This window comes from Marmota monax, unplaced genomic scaffold, assembly GCF_021218885.2.
Source record: "Marmota monax isolate L192 unplaced genomic scaffold, Marmota_monax_Labrador192_F-V1.1 WCK01_AAM20220418_F8-fsc00017, whole genome shotgun sequence".
Lineage (NCBI taxonomy): Eukaryota > Metazoa > Chordata > Mammalia > Rodentia > Sciuridae > Marmota > Marmota monax.
This window is the reverse complement of record NW_026695241.1, coordinates 22,409,034-22,431,053: the sequence shown is the minus strand read 5'-3', so window position 1 is coordinate 22,431,053 and position 22,020 is coordinate 22,409,034. Positions and strand designations below refer to the sequence as shown.

General features: G+C 46.9%; 1 protein-coding gene across 9 annotated transcripts in view; it reads left to right on the top strand.

Moving 5' to 3' along the window:
• Rgs6 (regulator of G protein signaling 6) overlaps positions 1 to 22,020 on the top strand; it is a 608,576-nt gene that overhangs the window by 511,771 nt on the left and 74,785 nt on the right. For all 9 annotated transcript variants that reach the window (XM_046440972.2, XM_046440971.2, XM_046440977.2 and 6 more), the window contains 8 exons: positions 766 to 872; positions 2,451 to 2,502; positions 9,018 to 9,082; positions 12,097 to 12,173; positions 14,524 to 14,605; positions 15,790 to 15,864; positions 17,365 to 17,463; positions 18,756 to 18,817. In XM_046440972.2, coding sequence (XP_046296928.1) covers positions 766 to 872; positions 2,451 to 2,502; positions 9,018 to 9,082; positions 12,097 to 12,173; positions 14,524 to 14,605; positions 15,790 to 15,864; positions 17,365 to 17,463; positions 18,756 to 18,817 — 619 coding nt within the window. The remainder of the gene's footprint in view (positions 1 to 765; positions 873 to 2,450; positions 2,503 to 9,017; positions 9,083 to 12,096; positions 12,174 to 14,523; positions 14,606 to 15,789; positions 15,865 to 17,364; positions 17,464 to 18,755; positions 18,818 to 22,020) is intronic.

Sequence of the window (22,020 nt, the reverse complement as noted above, 5' to 3'; positions counted from 1 at the left end):
CTTATGTGTAGGAGGGGCATTTAGGTTGAGGTATTTTTTCTTAGCTCTGTGTAGGATAAAATATAAATTCTTAACTATCAATAGGAATCTATTTAGGACTGGTGCTAAACAAGAAGTCGATGTTACCAAATATATATTTCCTTCAGTTTGACACCCCCCCGCCAGGGTCACTGCCCAAACTATTGTCCTTCTTCCAATTTTCTTAGAAAGTGAATTTTTAATCTATGCCCACAAGAGAAGGGGAAACACTGTCACCACTGATGAGAGTGTTGTTTGCAGGACTGTAACAGGAATTCACAGTCCCCGTGGGCAGCGGGGCCGCGTCCTCACTGCCCAGGGTGATAAAACAAGATGAAGCGAGGCCATGAATCAAAGCTGCCAGCCCTTATTGAGTATTTGCCCTGTACCAGACACCGCTAAGCACTTCATGTGAAATATCTCACTTAATTAAATACAAGTTCATCTATGCCAGTGCTCATGTTCGCATCCATGAAGCAAGACCTGGCTTTCTCCTGGAAGACTGTAGGGGTAGGAAGTTGACAATTATCAGATTTTCACAGCTGGGACCCAGAGGACCCCCCAGCCCTTGACCATCCTCCTCCTCTGTGGGCGTCTCCCCTCCCACGCCACCACCAGCAAATGCAATCACGACATAAACACAGTCGCCTGGAGGGGAGGACCCTTGACAGCCAGTCATCTTACTGCTCTGCCCTTGTATGTTTCAACGAAATCATCCACTTCCTGATTCTGTCTGTCTCTCTGCAGTTGAAGCAATACACTTGGGAAGCCTTATCGCCGCCCAGGGCTACATCTTTCCAATCTCTGATCATGTTCTCACCATGAAGGATGATGGTACCTTCTACCGTTTCCAGGTAGGCCCCGGGGCTCCTCCTCCTCAAGCACCTTTTCCCACTTATCATCATCTGAACTCAGATCAGAACCACCTAGAAAATCTAAGGGTGTTCAAGGAAGCAGCATTGGGAAACCCATCCGTCTGGGCCACGGGTTGACCCACTGAATAAGCGTAAAAGGCGCTCACTGAGAGCCTACTGCTTCAGAGGCATTGCCTAAGCCCTTTAGGGTTGCTGTAACAGAATACCGTCGACCGGGTAGCTTATAAACGCAAGAACTTGGTTTTGCATAATTCCGGGGGCTGGGAAATCCAAGATCAAGGCTGCAGCAGGTTTGGTCTGGAGAAGGCCCACTGTTTTACAGAGGGCACCTTCTAACTGTGTCCTCCTACAGTGGACGGGACATGGGATCTCTTCCAAGCCTCTTCTACAAGGGCACTAACCCTGCTCAGGAGGTTAGTGCCTCATGACCTCCTCACCTCGCAAAGTCTCCCAATACCATCGCCTTGGGGAGTAGGATCATTCATGGTGAAGGGTGGGCACCAACATTCAGGCCATAGCAGACATGTTGCATGTATTTTCTCACTTATTCTGATGGACAAACTGTTGGGGAGGGGTAAATATTGCCCATTTTACAGACCAGAACCTGGAGGAGCCCAGAGAATTGATGTGGCCCTCGTGAATCTAGGAGGCAGCTTTGCGTTGGGCCTAGATGACCATGCTCCTCCTTCATGCTGGGGTGAGGTTTCTACTTACGCTGCCTCCCCCAGACCCTGCCTGAGAGGGAACAGGGGCACAGATGGTATTAGAGGTCTTCAGTGGGTTCAAGGGCAAAAAGGAAGCCAGGCTGTGCACCCGGGAGACTGCCAGCCTCTGTCTGGTTATTAGAAGCCATGTGTTTCCAGATAAGAATTCTTGACTTCATCCTGCCTCCTAAAAACAGTGTGTTTTAAAAGACCGTATGTGGGAGATCATTGGTAAATATAAAATGATATTAAATGTTATATTATTTTTCTCCCTTTTTGGAGACATCCAACCCTCCAGGTCTGATAGCCAAATAAGGAATTAATTTAGTGACATAGAGCTGTTCAGTCATATAACTGCTGCTACAGGTTCTGCATACCATCTCATGATGTTAAATAACATAAAATAGAATAAGTAAAAAAAGATTGTGTCCTCTGGCCCAAGGTTGCCAAATTTAGAGGATTAAAAATACAGATATGCAGTTTAATTTTAATTCCAGATAAACAATAAATATTTTAAGTATAAGGATGCCCCATATAATATTCAAGTTTAAAACAGGCAGGTGGCCTGTATTTTATGTGGCAAGGGTACTTTGCCTCAATAAACAATAAAAAGCCTCTTAAAAAGAGATTATTGTCTGCCTCATAAACAAAATTTCTTGCTTTTGCATTTACTTTGCTTACCTTGGATTTTATTTCTCAACCCCCAGATTAAATTGTTGACTGGCCTCAGCTATGTCAAAGGGTTGGGTGTGGAGTCAGCCAGGAGATGGGCAGAGGCCTGCTGTGGAGAGGGCCCTGGTGGGTGCAGAGAGGCGGGTGTCTCTAGGTACTGATGCTTAGTACTCTCTTACAGGCTCCTTACTTCTGGCCTTCCAACTGCTGGGAACCTGAGAACACTGACTATGGTGAGAACTGAAGCCACACTCACCTTCCTGTTACCCCCAGAGGGCAGAAGACAAGTGCCTGGGAAGGAAGGGTTTTGACCCTGCTTAACCCTTTCTGATGTTGTTGACATTGAAAATACTGAAAGATGCAGTCCCTTGGGAGAAAAGACACAAAAGGAAAGAAAAGTTAGATCAAGGGTTGTCAATAAGTTCATTCTGCAGGACCATAGAGAACTAGGATCCCGTGGCAGTGCGATGTGACTGTGACTTTTGATCAATCCTTCCAGGAGCAGGGTTTCAGGGAGGGCTGGATCAAGGAGCCACCTTCCCCTGTCCCTTCCTGTTCTCACAGACTTGTCGAAACTTACTAAGAGCTCATCAGTGTTTTTCATAGTTGTAATTGAGGGGAAAAGGAAGACAGACCAAAGGGGAGTCTACAGATGTCGCCTTGGACTAGGGAAATAAAAAGAGGGTGAAGTCAAAAGCTACGTGAAGTAAAGAGCCATATCTATCCAGGCAGGGATCTACCCAACTCAGTGGAGGCTAATGAATATTTCTATGTAACAATTTTCTGAAGAAATTATACTGTCCCTATACTTAACATAAAGAACCGGAGGCCCAGGAAGACCATGTCCCCCACAATCACATTAGTCTGAAGTCTCCGTTGGCTTTAAGCCAAAGAGGGCAGAGAGCGGCCCACCTCACCATCACTGCAGGCCCAGCGCGTGGGTGTGGAGGGGGACAGGCCATGGGGCGAGCCACTGCCTGGTGAGGCTGCGCTTGTTCTAGTCTGGAGGGTGCTCATGACATGGCCAGGGCCCTCAGCTGTCTGCTGGGCTGTCTGCCGGCCCCTCGGTGACCCTGGGAGAGCACCGTGCACAGGTTCCTGGGAGGTGTGGGGCCAGCAAGGCCTCGGGCTCAGGGCAGGAGCTGCATTTGGCCATCACAAAGCAAGCGCTTCTGGGCCTGAAAGACTGGCAACAGCCCGACTCAGAATTTGAATAATTAGAGCTCAGCTCGGGCAGCAGCCTGGGCCCTTGTGAACCGGAATCCAATATTTTCCCGGGCAGTGGAGGGTGGGAGGCGGTTGAGATGGTAGGGGGAGGCCGAGACCAGCCTCCTGGGCCACATCCACGCCATCTTCACTGTGTTATGAAGGACACTCTTTCCCTTTCTGTACCATTTTCCCCATTTCGTGATCAAGTGGAGATGAACAGAGATAGAAATGACCGTTTATGTCAGGCTGTCACCAAAGCTACATTATTTTGAATTCATGTGCGTCCATAGATAGCAAATCAGGTAAAGTTGAGGTGTGGGAGACAAAAGGACTCACCAATATTTCCAAATCCATTTATCCAGAAAATCAGTGAGTACTGACCAAGTCAGAATTCAGTACGACAGGCCCCAGGATCCACCAGCTCCGTTGGCTGTGTGAGCCTGGGAAGTGGCCTGACCTCTCTGTGCCTCAGAATCCTCACAACCAAATCAGAGGGAAAATATTGCCTGTCTTCCAACGTTGCTTTGTTAGGGTCCTGGGAGAAGTCAGTGCTGCCCTGTGGTCACTGCTGTGGTGGCCCTGGTTGGAATGGTTGCTCCTGCGTGGTGTTATGATCCTCCCATGAGGAAGGGTGTGAAACTCTGGTGAGGATTTCAGAATCTCGGTGATTTGGATTGATGAAAACCCCCAGAAACGTTTATTCACTCAACAAACATTGACTGATCACTGACTGTCAATTTCCGGGTCACAGATTTGGCCAAATCACAGTGTTGCCTGCCCAGCGGGCCAGGCTGGGAGAGACAGCACAGAGGGGAAGAAGGGAGAGGGGAGGATCTGGCCTGAGCATTCCAAAGCTGCATGGTGATGAGGCCGATGGAGGAGGCAGAGTGGGGGAGGGGCGGGTGATATGAAGGCCTCGACAGTAGACATCATTAGAATGGACCCCAAAGCTTTGGGAGCCATCGTGGGTCCCCAGCAACGAGGAAGACTTGAGACACCCCCTCATGGTAAAATAGGGATAATAACTGAAAACCCCTTCTTGGCGTCATCATGAGGATTTCATGAGTGGACATTTGGAAAGTCCTTCGGACTGGGCAAGACTGTCACTGCACTCAGTCACGGTGGCCTCACACCTTTGAGACAGTGCCTGGCACAAGGAGACAGAGCAGTTTTCTTTTTTCTTTTTTTTTTTTTTTTTTTTTTTTTGGTAAAGGGGATTGAATCCAGGGTGCTCCACCACTGAGCCCCATGCCCAGTCCTTTTTATTTTTTATTTTGAGACAACAGGGTCCTGCTAAATTGCTTAGGGCTTTGCTATGTTGCTGAGGCTGGCCTCGAGCTTGCGATCCTCTTGCCTCAGCCTCCCGAGTCTCTGGATTACAGGCGTATGTGCCCCTGTGCCCAGCCTCAGCACCGTTTTCCTGAGCGAATGGATGAATAAACTAAGGAGTAAATGGGTCAGAGAATGTCATCGTGGAAAGTCGGAACTTGACCTCGATTCTCGTTCCACTCTGTCACTCACTAGCCTTTGGGTGAATCTCTTCGCTTCCCTGCCCTTTGATTTTCCCCATCTGTAAGTGAGGGGTCCACGGCTGGTGGCTGCCAAAGTTCTTTCCAATGCTTGAATTGTGTTGCTCCAAAAGTAACTGGAGTATGAGGAAAATAGAGAATGAAGTGATTTACATCTCTCTAGTTGAGGAGACTGAGGTAAGTAGTGATGTCACTAATAAGGACAGAAAGTTTGCAAAGGGATCTGTTGTTTAAGTACATTGAAGTGAGTTCGGTATTTTTCGTATTTTAATTTAACATCTAGCACGTGAATCTGTTCCCTTTATAAGCACACTGCCTTTCTGTCTTGGTGACGAGTCGTGAGCCTGAGGCAGAAGTGGGTTCGTCCCAGTGGGACTCCAGGTGTGGGGGCAGGGAGACAAAACCTGCAGGTGAAGGACCCTGGTAGTGCAGCCAAGCCCCAGGGGAGGTCTGCCCCAAGGACCCTCCCTCCCCAACAGATGCCTAACATGTGACTTGAGCCACCCACAGGGAAGTGGGCTAGAAACATGTGACCCGGACTCACCGTCACCAGAGTGGCACCAGCTTTGTGTTCCTGTGCGATGCTTTGCTTCACAACCTGACTGGCCCATTTTGACCCAGATGGCTTGGAAAGGTCTCGGGTCGACTCTGCCTGCACACAGCGCATTGTCCAAATCTGGGTTAGCCTTTGATTGAGTCAGCTTTTTCACCGCTGTGACCAAAACACCCGAGAACAACATGGAGGAGGAAGAGTTTCTTTGGAGTTCACAGTTTGGGAGGGCTCAGTCCATACACAGCCAGCTCCGTTGCTCTTGGCCTGAGATGAGGCAGGATGTCACAGCGTGGAGGAGGAAAGCAGCTTCGGACATAGCCACCAGGAAGCAGAGAGAGCGTGCCACATACGCCAAAGGCCCACCCCCAGTGACCCACGTTCTCTGCCTGCAGTTACCACCCAGTTAGTCCATTCAAGTGGATTCGTGCTCTGGTTAGGCTAAGGCTCTCATAACCTGACCATTCACCTCTAAACTCTCCTGCAGTGTCTCACCCGTGAGCTTTCTGGGAACACCTCACATCTAAACCATAGCACCTTTCCTGAGATTGACGTGTGGCCACTAGAAAGCACCATCCAAAATGGGGGCAGCGTTGTGAAAGCAATTGCTACCTCCACTGACCTATGATGCTCCCAGGTACCGAGACCAGGGCTGCAGGGCAGGTGACATGCCAAGCTTCTTGCTTGAGGTTGCTCCCGAGTTTCCAGAATGACTGTGGGTGCAAGAGGCTGCAGGAGGTGCTCTGTGAAGAGCAGATGTCTCTTAACCAGACTCTAGGCAGAGCTGGACCTGCCGGGTTCTCTGGAAAAGTTGGCAAATAGCAAATCGTTTTCAAAATGAGGCCTTAAGCACTTCATATGAATGTGAGATGTGTGAAAGAATATGATGTGACAGTCTTTGAGGTAGGACCAACTACTTCTCTTTCACCCCAGAATTAGAGCTCCTTTCTTAAATAAGCCGCACTCAAATCATCCAATTTGGGTCTTGTTAAAAATGCATCGAGAATTGCAAGACACTTTTGAAGCTTCCTGAACACTGGCCTCACCTAGATTTTTATTATTTTTTCCTTAGATTTTTATTATATTTTTTCCTATATTTTCCCAGCCACCTCACCTATGCCAAATTCACCAGCAGTTGCCTTAACTGTTCTCCTTTGCTAAGTTATTGTAACCATTCAACAACAACTCTCCCTTTTCACGTCAAGTTCATTGGTAGAGATGCCCTTCAACTTAGGAAGGGGCAGTGTCCTGAGAAACCCAACCTAAGCTGAAAACGTCAAAAGTTGACAGTGCTTTCAGTACCTGTCACCTACCCAACATCATAGCTCAGCAGGAGAGCACACTCAGACCCTGGAGCCCAGAGCTGACTGGGAGCTGCGGCTCCCTGCCACCGCCTGGCGTCCCCAGAGTGGCAAACTGCATTTCATCTCACTAGCTTGGGAAGAGATCCACGTTTGAACTTCAATGTATGCTTTCTATCAGATGCATCTGGCTCTCACATCATAGTAAAGTCAAAAAAAAATCATTAAGTAGAACCAACATTCTGAGACTGTGTGTCTCTATCATATTTGGTGAACTTACGTCGTCACGGTAACAAGGGAACCTGACATAAGCAGATTTGGGGACAACTGGACCCAAGTCAGCACACGGTTAGACAATAGGAAGCAGGAGGGTGGGCATCCCGGAGAGCAGGCTGCTAGCTGTGGGGTTCCAGGGCACCATGGGCTGCTGTCAGCAAATGCTTCAGAGCAAAGGGAGCAGGGAGCTGGCCAGAGATCTCTCGCAGTAGTTAAGTTCCGACAGCTGGACGGTCACAGCTCTTCTGCGACCTTCTCTCCTGGTCGTCCTGTTCTTCATGCTGTTCACCTGCCATTTCCCTGGATCCTCCCACTTGGCACTGGAGCAGGAGGAAGACCCCCAAGAAGCAGAGCTAGGGAGAGGAGGTGATGGAGGCCACCTCTCGGGGAGGAAGGCCCTGAGGCTGGGGGCCCAGAACCCTTCCTAGAGCTGAGCCGAGAGCCCCACCTCGTCCTCCCTTTCCACTGCTGTCTCCTCCCACCTGGCAGGACAGGCCCAGGCGCTAGGGGCAGGGTTAGGGCTGAATTGGACATAGTCCTGTCCCTAAAGAACCTTCGGCGTAGAGCAGGGGACGGTCAGTAAACACAGGAATTCAGGGCAACGGACTTAGGTTATGTGTCGGGGATGCACAGACGGGACACTGAGCAGGGTCTTCAGAGACTAGTGGGAGGTCACCAGACAGAGGGAAACAGGAGAGAAGAGAGAAAGGCCATCATGTAGGGGACACGTGCAGAGGAGGGGAAATGGAAGTAGCTGAAAATGTGGTGGCCTTGTAAGCCTTTCTTCTGAGGCCACTGAAGATTCAGGTCTCAGACCCAGGGCAACGAGGCCATGCTGGGAAAAGAGAGAATTCTCTGAGTGGAGGGTGTCTGGGTGCAGCAGCGTGAAAAGGAAGGAGAGGAGTGGCCAGGATTGGCAGGTGGGGTCCTCGGGGGATCCTGGCCTAGAGAGAGACTCCTGGAGGTCAGATGGCATGACTTCTCCTTGGAATATACATTCTTCACAGGACATAGTGGGCACAGTGAGGGCCAGGGGGCTGAATGCACAGGACGATGGGTGGATGGGTGGATGGATGGATGGATGATGGGTGGATGGGTGGATGGATGATGGGTGGATGGTGGATGAATGGGGAGATGAAGGGATGGATGGATGGATGGATGGATGGATGGATGGATGGATGGATGATGGATGTATGGGTGGATGGATGGGGGGATGGAGGGATGGAGGGATGGAGAGAGAGATGGAGGGATGGATGGATGGTAGGTGGATGGAGGAATGGATGAATGGATGGGTGGGTGGATGAAGAGATGGAGGAATGGAAGAATGGATGGATGGATGGATGGATGGATAGATGAAGAGAGAGGGATAGAGGAATGAAGGGATGGATGGATGGATGGATGGATGAATGGATAGATGAAGAGAGAGGGATAGAGGAATGAAGGGATGGATGGATGGATGGATGAATGGATAGATGAAGAGAGAGGGATAGAGGAATGAAGGGATGGATGGATGGAGAAATGGATGAAGGGATGGATGAGTGGATGGATGAAGAGATGGAGGCATGGAGGGAGGGAGGGATGAGTGGATGGTTGGGTGGATGGAGGAATGGATGGATGGATGGATGGGTGGGATAAAGAGATGGAGGTATGGAGGGATGGATGGATGCATGGATGGATGGATGGATGGATGGATGGATGGATAGATAGATGGATGGAGGAATGTATAGATGAAGGAATGGAGGGATGGATGCATGATTGCATGGATGGATGGAGGGATGGATAAATGGATGGATGAAGAGATGGAGAGATGGAGGGACACATGGGTTTATGATTCCACTGCTCTGCTGGTCTGATGCATATTGCCCTTTCTCTTCCTCCCTCAGCCATCTATCTCTGCAAGAGGACCATGCAGAATAAAGCGAGGCTGGAATTGGCTGATTATGAAGCCGTAAGTGTGGCCGTTTCCCAGGCTAGGTGTGGGAGGGTCTCTAAGCTCCACGGTGGTATTTTCCCTTCTTACCCCTCCAGCCCTTCCTAACACAGGGAGGGGAGTTTCTTCTATTTCCTATGTTCTCAGCTTCTCTCACCATCACAATAAAACTGCATTTTTATATAAATAACTCTCCAAACTCAGCAATAAAAGAATAATAAACAACTCCACATAAAAATGGGCAAAGGGACTTGAACAGATATTTCACCAAAGAGGACAAAAAGATGGTGAGGAGGCACATTGAAAAATACCCGATGCCAGTAGCCATTTGTGAAACAGATGGACTCCCTGGTGAGACTCCACCACCCACCTGTCAGAACGACTTGAATAAAAAATACTGATGGGCTGGGGCTGGGGCTCAGCGGTAGAGCACTCGCCTCGCATGTGTGAGGCACTGGGTTCGATCTTCAGGACCACATAAAAATAAATTAATTAAATAAAGGTATCGGGTCCATCTACAACTAAAAAAAAATATTTAAAAAAAAATACTGAGACTACTAAGTGGTGGTGAGCATGCAGAACAGCTGGAACCATCCTGTATTGCTGGTGAGGTGGCAAAATGGTACAGCCACTCTGGAAAATGGTTTTGCAGTTTCTTATAAACATACACTTACCATGTAGCCAAGTAATCTCATTGCTACGTACATACCTGAGATAAATCAGAACTTATGTTCACACAAAACCCTATACACTAAGATCCACACCAGTTATATGTGGTAACTAAAAACTGAAAACAACCCAATGTGTTCTAACAGGTGCATGGCTAAAGTAGGATGATGTGTCCATACAATGAAATGCTATTCTGCAAGAAAAAGTGGCAGAGTCTTTCCCCCAAAACCGAACTCTATATGCAGTGCAGAAAATCCGGAAAATTGGCAAAATTGTGAACCTTCCACTTCCCAGTCCCTCCATAATCTCCAGCAGAGGTGTTGCTGAGCCACAAGAAGACTGAGGGGCCAGCCACCGTGGGAGGAGAGGCAACATTAAGGGCAGAGGACAATCCTTCCTTGGAAGGTCCGGCATTAACAACATCTTCAGACCCTCTCACCTTCCAGTTGCACTGTCTCAGTCTTCCCAGAGGATGATGAGGTCCCCCGCTGGGCCTTGCCTCTCTTGGGAACCTATGCCCCAGCTTTCCAAGCCACCAAACCCTCATTCCCCAAAGCAAATACGTGTGTGCCAGTGGAGAGGGGACCTGCCGAGGGCTCCCCGCCCTCTTTGATCTCTCTGGCATCTGGACCTGTGAATGGGAGGAGAGAGCACAAGAGGTCGTCCAAGGCTTGGGACCTGGCTAAGTCTGCCTATCAGATCCTATGAGGGGACATTCAATGGGACCTTCCCAAGCAAATCTGGCCTGGTGGCTCTGAGTGTTCTGGGAGGTCATTCCTGCCGCTGTCTTCCCTGATGCCCTAGAAGCCACATGACCCTTCTTCCCAAGGCTGTTTTACTCTTTATGTAACCAGGCAAGAAACTTGAACCCGACACCATGGCTTCCCTGACACAACCTGTAGGAAAGATCCAGACTGCGAGGGAAGTAGCCCCTCCCTCCTGATTCTCTTCCCATGTACCCCACGGTTAGAAGTATAACTGCACCATCTCTGGGTGTGTTTTACTTGGTTTTCTCTTCTCTTGCACTGTAGTATTCTGCTCTGGCATTTGTAAAGAATATGGCATGATTTTTTTCAGGTGGAGGTAGGTTCTGAACAAACAAAGCATTTTGTTTTCAAAATGCAGTCATTTTATTAAAATTTTCTGGTTATATTCCCTTTGTAGAAAACAAAAATTCAAACAGTAAAAAAAGGAGAGATAATAACCTATGTTACCTGTGACTTCCCACCACCACAATTTTTCTATGCATACATTTTTTTCTTTACAAAAAAAAATATAGAATTATGCCAAAAACATTACTCTCTGGTACTTCTCTCCCAGTCCTATACGATACTTTCTGGGGAGACTTTCCATACCAGTAATACTAATCTACAGTATCATTTTTAATGGCTGCCTAGTATTCCATGGTGTGACTTTATCATCATTCATATAACTCTCCTTAACTGATTGACACTAAGTCATCACCAGCTTGGCTTCCTAGAAACAGTGGGAAGTCAAAAGGACAGATTTTTAGATGTACTTGCACACCAAGCTTTGGTAATAGCTGTGAGTTCATGTGTGATGCTCTTCAGTTGAAGCTCCCTTTATATTAATAATCCACTAATGAGGGTAATCAATTAGTGTTGGCATGAGCTCTATGAAAATACATAGCATAATGTGGGCTCTGGCCTTGCATTAATCAGAATTAGGAGGATCATTAAGGGCCCTGTCAAACTCCCCTCCTCACCAAATCCTAATGTTCCACTAGCTAAGTCTGCAGACTTAGAGAAAATACTTCTCTACTTTATTACTTTTTTTTTTAAAGCAACCCTTGATGACTTCCTTTCTCCTGTTTTTGGGCTTTCCTTTTATGAAAATCACAAAGAGAGACACCCCCTTTGGTCCACTTTGGAATCCTAACTTTAAAAATCACTCATGCCAAGTCCTCCGGGTTCTCCTCTCCTGTGAACCTCCCAGGCTTGTCCTTGAGAGGTCCATCTTTGATTTGGCTCTTGGAGAGACCCAACAGGTTGCAAAGCCCCTGTCATTCCTTTCCCAACAGCCACACACCATTACGTTCTGCAGCCTTTATAACAAGTGCTAGGTGAGTTGTGTTCTTATAAAAACACACAAGAGGACAGGTATCCGGCGAACCACAGAGACTTCAAACTTAATGGATGTACAAATGAATATTAATAGGGCAGCTCTGTACAAGCAGAGCGTGGTGCAAAGTCAAACTGTGTTCATGTCCGACGGACTTAATGCAGGGCCCTGCTGTTTTGTCGGGGGTAACCAAAATGGATGGCCACCTTGTAATAAGCGTGGGTGTCAATGAGTTCACTTACGATGATTAATGCCTTTTTGTCGATTTTGCTTCTCCCTAGGAAAACCTAGCAAGACTCCAGAGGGCGTTTGCAAGGAAGTGGGAATTCATCTTTATGCAAGCAGAGGCGCAAGTAAAGTAGGTGAACCTAACAGAGACCCTCTCAGAGGGAAAAAGACTCTCTGAAACAGGAGACGGTGTGAGGGTGGGATTGCTGAAGGGAGGCTTCCAGCTGTCATTCATCTCTTTGATCTCAGGAGGGCAGAACAGTAGAGAGTGAGTGCAGAGTGAGCTCAGGATGGATACATTTCATCCTTGGAACCAATGCAGCTCTGTAATAGTTTCAAAAGCACATGCCTCCCTAAGCAAGGGGACCTTCCCAGATGTAGACCTCTGCTTATAAGGTAGAGCTATTTGTCCAAGATTTCTAATCAGTAGGGTTGGAGATTTGGTTCTCAGAGGAAAACATGCTGAAATTTTAGAGAAGACAAGTAGCCACTCTCCTCTTTTTCTCTAAAGGGTAGGAGTTTAAAATCAATTGTAAAATAAGACGCAGAAGTCAAACATTTGGAGTCCATTAACTGAAAGATGATAAAGTGTGGCTTTGGATCTGTGGCCTCAAGTCCAAATTAAATCTGTACTTCCGGGGCAAAAACAGGTATCTGTAGGGCTCCTTACCAGACCTGAGCTGAGCTGACCCATCTAAGTTTACTGCATGCAGAGAAGGGATATCCTGCAGACAGACTGACCCAGACGGGGGTAGAGAGGGATCAGTCTGAGCATTCTCAATTTATTCTTTCAAATTCACCAATAAGTAAACTCATTCTTCCTCCATAAAAAGAAAAAAATAATAATAGGAGAAGAAAAAAAAAGTTGAAAGGATTTTTTTTCATATTTTTCCCTCCCTGAATATATAGTAGGAATTCCTTCCTCTCAAAGGAAATATAAAGAATGAGGAATAAATGTCCCCGAGGCCACAAACATAGCCATCAACCAGATCCATGTGATTCTGGGACTTGGCATTGCTGTGGGAGGGTCTCCCCTGTCCTTTCCCGTGGGATCTGCTTTCGACAGCAGTGTCCATAGGAAGAGTGTGACTATGATGGGGTGGGGCAGGAATGTGGAGTGGGGAGAATACAAGTCCCCCTTTTCTGGGTGCCACTTGCATGTGAGCAGGCCCCGTGGGCTTTCACGCTCTGTGAGTGGCGTCCCGCATCCCCTAGAGCTGGGTCTCGGGCTGCGTGGTGAGGATGGATCGCAGCTGTGGACACAGTTGTGAAATGACCTAAGGTCAGCTGGTCCAGTACTCTATATGCGGTCATTGCTGTCACCCTCCCTCTGCAGTCTCTGCCTGTCCCCTGCCCAGGATGCCAGCCTCCTGCTGATTACCCTAATTCTCCCAGCAGTCCCAGAAGGAGGTGGGCACAAGGCCCTGGGGTTGAGCTGCAATAAGCACTGTCTGGGGAAATCAAAGTTGGGAGAATGGGTGGGAAAACAGAAGGATTTGTATGGGCTGCAGGGTAAATGAACCTGGTTACTCAGAAGCCACTGGGAAGCAGGGAGGAGCACAAATTTGCTCTTGCAGAATCAATTGGCATCACATGTTATAAAGGGAGGGGACATCGACATCGGCACTTTGTACATATATGGCATTTCTCCATTAACTTTTTTGATTAACTCTGTGATTGCATTATAATTGTGGGTCATTTAAGTACACAGTAATTATCACAAAAATCATGGGGTGATTACGGGTTTATTTCAGTCCAGTAAACTAAAGTGCTCCCAAGAGAGCCGGGAACCAGAAGTTACACGGCAATTAATCCAAGTTGCTTTTTACTTAGATAATATGAAGTAACACATGCTTAAAAAAAAAAAAAAAAAAAAGTCTTTTATCTAGGCTGCTGATTGGAACATAAATAATCTTGTCTTTGTCACCTGTAATTTCTCTCTTGCAATTTCTGTCTCCCCCACCTGAGACTGGTTATGTTTACCTTCTAAATCTTGTCACAGGCTAGGGCCATTAATCTGCCTTTAGAAAACCAGTTGGCTTCAGTGACTTTTAAAATACGTAATTGCAGCATTTTCAAGACATTTCTACTGGCTCTGAATCTAAAAGTAAACTTTCAGATTTGAGATGGAACACTGCCAAACCCGTAGTTCTATTCCTTCTTATAAATGTGTGGGGTCAGTATTCACTTCAAAGGGAAGGGGTGTGTCAACGGGTAATTCAGTTCTCAATAACCCAGATCTTGACACTTTAGGGGGACAACTTCATTCTTGTTCTTCCCGTGGGTCCATCATGTTCTTGCACCTGTATGGCAATCTATAATCCAGCCCTGGTTTCCTGGAGGGAACCGTACACCTGCAGAGAGCAGGGACCACATAGGTGCCAACATCCTTGGGTGCAGCTTAGCTTCTAGAAATGAGAGCAGAGAACTGGGGCAAGGGTCCCGGTGGGGACAAAAAGCTCTTACTACCTCTCTTTCAGGATAGATCGGAAAAAGGACAAGACGGAACGGAAAATTTTGGATAGTCAGGAACGTGCCTTTTGGGATGTCCACAGACCAGTGGTAAGAAAGCCGTACTTTAGTTCTCCATGAGTGTGTGTGTGTGTGTGTGTGTGTATTTTTTCATTTTCCTGTTTTCTTCTCTACAAAGAAAAGACTGTCTCTAGTGATCAGGTGTCTTTCTTTTAAAAAGTGCTATGCTTTGTAAAATTGGTTTGGCCGTTCATTTATGAAATCTCAGCAGATATTCCAGAATATGTCAGTTGCCACCTTTTAAAAAAATATCCATTCATGAAAATATGGAAATGGAATGGAGGAGTGATAAGAATTCTACCGGGAAAACTTTGAGCCCCAGAAGTTGACATTCCCCTAAATTAACAATTTCCATTTTCCATTGTCTTTTAACTCTAAACTCTTGTCTTTCAAACACAGCTAGCTCTTGCCGTTGACAGTAGTGATGTTCTATAAGGAATCTGTGAACACTGAATTAGTGAATACTGAAGCATCCACTCTAGAGAAGAATAGCTCTGGGTTCCTGCGAGCCTCTGGTCACATTTTTGTCAACTGATCAATATGTGAATTTGCTGAATGTTTGTTCCAGTGTAAAAAATGCCCCTACTTAACATGAACCAGCACATGAACGGTTGGTTCATTAACTTTGAACTCACAGCCATAACCCATTCCAGAGTGAAGCTCATCTAACTCGTATTTTTTCCTTGGGGCATATCCAAGCCATTTTGCACTTAGGATCACCTGACAGCACTCTAGCACTCTGCTTGGGAACCATTGTAAACAGAAAAACCACCAACCAAAAAGCCAGAAATGCAAAAAACTTGGTGCTCCGTAAATTCTAAACAGACTGGTTTACCGTATGAGGCCTGAAGTGAGAAGGCAGTATGTCACCTTATTCAACCTGGTCTGGGCTCATGCACGTGGGGCAACTCGATATCTTTGGCATCCTATCCATATCTGTTAAATCCTTGAAAATACTGATTCAGGTTACAAATAAATTTTAGCAACTGGCCATCTTGCCACTTGAATAATAAGTTTGCTCTTAGAAACCGTACACTATACCCGCCCCATATCATCCTTACCAGAAGGTCAGAATGAGGCGTTCTCACAGGAACATAAGAGCCTACGTTATAGCCCAATGAAAACCTTCATGAATTATCCGTAATGGGGAAGCTAGAGGTTTGTTCTGATGGTGTTACTTGGGCTAAATAATTTATACGATCTTCTTCTCTCAGCCAGGCTGTGTGAACACAACAGAAATGGACATCAGAAAATGTCGGCGTTTGAAGAATCCACAAAAGGTTAAAAAGGTTCGCTCGTTGAGCTGAATTAAAACTTCTTGGTGCCAATAGCCCTTCCATTTCTGGTATTCTCCACGTAATAATTTTCTATTTGGAAATCTGCCCTATCTTAACTTCTGAAACCATTCTATTAGTAAATTCTAGAAGTATCTATTGAGTGGCTGGTGGGTGCTGGGTACCATGTTTGCTGCTGGGCTTCAGGTTCTCAGAGAGCCCACAGTTGGGTGGAAATGAAACCAGTCAATAAGCCACCAGGCCAGGAGGGCCACCTTAGGGAAAGAACAGGCTGGTCAGGAGCCCCCAGGAGGGCAGCTAAGCCAGACTGAGGTTTCCCCAGGGCATCCTGAAGTCACGCACACCCACACACACAGAGATTGAGTGTCTCCTATCCAAAATGCTTGGGACCAGAAATGTTTCTGGTTTTGGATTATGTTTCTCAGAGTTTGGAATGTTTGCATATACATAATGAGAAATCTTGGGAATGGGACTCAAGTCTGAACACAAAATTTATTTATGTTTCATATACACATAGCCTTGAAGGTAGTTTTATATAATTTTTTTTTTAGTGGCCTGTGTTTTAACTGTAACCTGTCACATGAGGTCAGGTGTGGAATTTTTCAATCTACTTTTCAATCACACAACTTATCAATCGGCTATGTATTTTGTTTGTCACTGAGATAACAATGCCTACTGAATTATACTTTAAATTATTAGTCCTTGTCTTAAATGTTCTCATTTAATCTTTAAAGTCCCTAATTCTAACTCTAATATCTAGAATTTTATGGACCCATGGACCTTATCACCTGATCAGAACCCTTCTTGATTTTATAGATTTCAGCCCCACCCTGCGTGTCCTTCAGGGCTTTGTTTCTTTCCTAACACAAAAGGTGGCCTTTAGTCTCTTCCCAACACTAGGAACCGCTTTTAAAAAGAGCCATAGCTTTTAGACAAGCAAAGAAACTGAGGCCAGAAATCCATTTCACTTAAGAAAGAAAACCTGAAATGCTGCATCTCAATTTGGTACCAGATGGGCCTGTCATCTGCTGCCATGCAGAAAATTTAGAAAGGATTTTTTTGCATATAACCTTTAGCAGTTACTCTTGAACTTTCTTTAGCCCCAGAATCACCTGGGACATTTGATAAAAGTGCAGATCCTCAACCTACCCACAGCAGGTCTGGGGGGAGCTCCGTGAGATGTGTCTTTACCAAGTGCCCCCAGGTGATTCTTCACAGATGGCTCATGGGCCATATCTGGAAAAACAGTGACATGCAAGGAAACCATTTCAACTTGACAAAAGGAAGGATTTCCTAGCAGTTGTCACTCAAAAATGAGATGAGATGCCCCAAGAGGCAGAGTTCACATCATTTGAGAAATTCAAGCAGAGGCCTGTCACTTTTGTGTGGATGTCATAGAGGGACCTGAAAGAATCTGATGAGAGGTTAAACTAACTGACCCTTCGCCACCCCTCAAACTCTGAAGGTACATGATCTTATTCTTGCTTCTTCTAGTCCGTGTACGGTGTGACGGAAGAGTCCCAGTCTCAGAGTCCTGTGCACATACCCAGTCAGCCAATCAGGAAAACTACAAAAGAGGACATCCGGAAACAGGTGAATGATTCGCCACAGCTGCCCTCCCAGGACAGGACAGGGTTGATTTAAAATCCCCTTTAACCTTCACCTCTGCAGACCAGGAGAGCTTGGAAACCACTGTGGAATCCATCAGTGGGAGACTGGAACCTTTGAGTGCAGTGTGAACAACCCATGAGAAGCTGGAAGAGTCTCCAGCAACAGTTCTTAAAGAAGCACAAAATGAGTAGTCACAATGCTGGGGCTGAGCCCTGTGGTCCGGGTTCCCACCCACTGCTGTGGAGCTGGGGGAGATAGGGGATCATATCCCAGGACCCTTAAAAGTACACTGCACTTCCAGAGACCCCCACCAGCTCAGCACCACCAATGCTATTGCTGTGGTTCAGAAGGAAAGCTTAAGAATAGCCGGGTGTGGTGGTGCACACCTGTAAACCCAGCAACTTAGGAGGCTGAGGCAGGAGGTTTGCAAGTTCAAGGCCAGCCTCAGCAACTTAGCAAGGCCCTGAGCAACTTAGTGAGATCCCTGTCTCAAAATACAAAATAAAAAAGGCTGGGATGTAGCTCAGTAGTAAAGCACCCTGAAGTTAAATCCTCAGCATTAAATATATTTAAAAATAAAAGAATAAAGTAAGCCCTATCCCAATGCCATTTGAGCATGATTTAATTTAATGTCATCTTCTTAACATTATAAGAAGCCCAGATCAACAGAGAATGCTTAATTACATCACTCCCTTCTGATATTTACTAATACTGAGGCAACTTTGAGACTTACTCTTTGTATCATGCTTTACCAGCCTCTGAAGGGGGATGGGTTTAAAGAGTAAATTTTGGGTATCTTCCCCTGGCACATTTATTATTAGGTCAGGAAGAAGAAACAGACATCTGCAATGTAGCTCTTTGATGATCGATTCAAACATGCCAAGCACACAGGGTAATACGTGTGTGAAAGGTGGGCAGAGGGATGGCCACTGGAATTCAGGCAAAATAGATTTTTATGGTGCACATCTTAACTCTGTGCTGTTCCTAAGCTTTGTAGAATATATGTTGCCTTTAAGTTTTAGGAATAGCTTTTGGGAATCCAGACTTAAATTATAACATGCAGGCAAGTACGTGCCCTAGGCTAAATTGTAGAGTGAGAATCCTAAAGTATCCTAGGATGTTGGTTGGAGGCGTACAAAGCCAGAGGGCAGGAGAAGTCTTGCCAGAGGAGGTATTCAGCTCTTGGTGGAAATGGAGGATCTGGCTAGTGGAATGAACTGGGGGGAAAAGAATTCTCTTTGGTCTTCAACATCTCTGTTCTCTCTTTCCCCCAGATAACATTTTTGAATGCACAGATTGATAGACACTGTTTGAAAATGTCCAAAGTGGCTGAAAGGTATGTTTTCCCTCAATAATTTTACTGCTTTCTTCTTATAGTTTATAGGGGGGAAATGTTACAGGCTTATAATTAACAAGTGCGTTCAACTTCGAGAGTTAGAATGTAGTTACTCCTTAAACTGACATATTAGAAAAAGAAAGAAAGAAAGAAGCAGACTCCATGTGAATGTAGCTAAGATAACAGGCCTCTCTTGAAGGATGTCAAGAAATGTCCTGTGGCTAAAACTTCTCAGGGGGTGGCCCCAGGACCTTGTCAATCAGGGAAGAATGTCCTTAAAAGCTCCAGCATGCTTCTTTGCCTTCTGCCTCTTGATGAATTCAAATGGAATCGCTCCCTCTCCAGCTGTAAAATGCCCAGATTCACTTTATAGGGGAAAGAAATTCTGTGTGCCCTTTGAGGAGCCGGCCACGTAAACAGGAGGGGATTGGATCCTCCGGAGGTGTTCCGCTTCCACACACCATCAACCACTGAACTGCATCAAATCAACTGTTAGGAAAATATCTGGCCACCCCCAAGCCTGGCTTTCACGGGAGCATTTGTGCTTCAATCTGCACCAGTGGCTGGTTCCACTCCGTTAACTCGTGGGAGATTCAATTTTATCAACTAAATGGTGTGTTTTTTGAACTCTTCGGTGAAGACGGGAGACCACCTGGGGAATCCGTATGGAATAAATCTAATCAGGCCGTCCAGAACTGAATATTTGTTCATCCAAATGCTGCCGTTCAACCAGTGACCAATTTCTGGAGGAATCAAGGGCTTAAATGGGGTCTTTGTGTTTATTGGCGGCTTGTTTAGGGGACTGTACGATCCACCTGTAAGCCTTTCCCTGCCATCCCCTGGGTCCATCCACACCTTTAGATAAATAATGACAAATGGAAGCTAAGAAAATTCCATTCCCAAATCAAAACCCTGAATTAACACTCTGCCTTTGAGGGCCAAGGACATCTGTGGATTTGGATTCATGTCTTTGGCAGCATGTTATATCTATTCCAGGGTTTCTTGATAATGGCACCGTTGACATTCTGGGCCAGAATTGCTCATTGTGTTTATAATGTCCAATATGCGATAAGATATTTCACAATATCCTGGATGCCTACCTACTAGAGGCCAGGAGTTCCTGCACCCACTGTTGTGACAACCAAAAATGTCTCTAGACATTGCCAGAGGTGGGGGGAGGGTACAAAATCATCCCCACTGAGAATCACAGTATTCCTATTTTCCCTAAAGCAGTTGCTTCCAGAGGTTGCTAATGATTAGAGCCCCACTCACAGTCAACTGCCACGGGTTCCAGAATTACAGTCACAGCTCACTCTGCCGGCTACAGAGCTACCCCACACACCCCTTTCATCGTGCAAGGCTCTGGCCAGAGCGTCAGACTCTGAAAGTGGTTTTTATGTCTCACTCTGGTGCCTTTGCCCCCAAAGAAGGTCTGAGAAGGAAATTGCACTGGTTTCAGAGCTCGAGGAACTACATGCCTCTTTCTCTGTGAAACAGGGACAGAAATTGATGTGCTGGCACACTGTGAGGCCTGTGGGCTAGCAGGGCTAAGGTCTGGCTTGGAAGGGCTCCTTAGAGTTTGCAGTGGAGGCAGGAGACCCTTTCCCCTGGGCCTCGCTGCCCAGATTCAGGGTGTGTGTGTGTGTGTGTGTGTGTGTGTGTGTGTGTTGGGCAGGGTGGGAGGAAGGGCAGTTAAGCAAGTTCAATAGTGAAAATTCCCAAGCCTTTGCCCTAGGGATTCGGATCCACTGGTAGACCCAAGAAACCTACATTTTTGGATAATCTTCAAGTTCACTCATCTGATCTCTGAGGATCTGGTGAAGCCATTGGCAGCTCCTCAGAATCTCAAACTGACCCAAGAGTTCACGTCAGGAGAGTCGCCAGCTATGTCTTATCTCTGGGGTGTGGAGGAACCACTTGAACCAGGTGTGCTGAGGCCGGGCGGGGCAGGGAGAAAGCCCAGGTGGGGAGGGGGCGGGGTCTGGAGCCTCCTATGTTTGTTTGTTTACTGGCTCCCAGGGAGGAGCCCACCTGGAATGTCTAATTATACTTGAGAGCTGCTCACATCAAGGGATTAGTCCAACCGCAGAGCCTCACTCCCCAGCTAGAAGCTTCCAGGAGCCTGACCCCAGCAGAGGCTGGATTTTATTCCCAGCAGCAATAACTGGCAACTCTTCAAGATGACAGGAGGTTTTTCATTAGAGCCACAAGGAAACTCCCAGATAGGGAGGAGGAGGGAGAGGAAGCCGGGTGTTAGCAGGAGATAAAGCATCCCGGAGCTGGGCTGTCTGTCAGCTGGCTGGGCTCCACGGAGGTGAGGCCAAGGAGGTGGCCCTGGCAGCTAGCCAGAGGGGAAAGCTGAGCTCTCGCAGGTGGGCCACACAGCTGGGCCCGCTCCAGGTGATAAGTGGTAATTAGTCAGGACTGCATCCCCCAGAGGAGAGTTCCCCATATTTTTTCCATTGAGTCCCCTGAGTTTGGGCAGGCCGGTGATAGCAAAGGCCCTGTTCTGAAAAGACAAGAGTCAGCGTGGGGTTAAGAGCACAGACAGACCTAATTGGGAGGGAATAAGGAAGCTTTGCAAACTACAGGAGCCGCATAGACCACCGTTTAGAGGATGGGGACAGCTGTGGAGGTTTGACTCCCCCCTCAGCCATTTCCTGTTTCCTAACTGAGGAAGCCCATGGCTTCATCTCTCTGTGCCTCCTTTCCACCTCTTTAAAGGAAAGAGGGTAGTGGTGCTTAGTTGGCAGGCAAGAGCTTGGTCTGGTGCTTGGCCCTCAGTACCCTCACGATGGATGTGAAGGTTATTATTTTCCGGAAGGTGACTAACGGTGTTTTGGAAAGGAGCAGGATTCAGGTGTGTGAGATGGAATGAACTGAGTGTGCACTGCTCAGAGGAGCACAGGTATGTTGGCTTTCCACCTCTGTGACAAACACCCGAGAAGTTCAACTTAGAGGAGGAAAGATTTATTTTGGCTCATGGTTTCGGAGGGTTTAGTCTACTGTCAGCTGGTTCCATTGCTCTGGGTCCAACGCAAAGGCAGAACATCATGGTGGAAGAGCATGGCAGAGGACAGCCACTCACTCCATGGCAACCAGGAAGCAGAGGGGAAAGAAGCAGGGCAAGGGACAATACCCTTCCAGGGCACACCTCCAGAGACCTACTTTCTCCAACTAGGGTTCACCACCTGCCGTTTCCC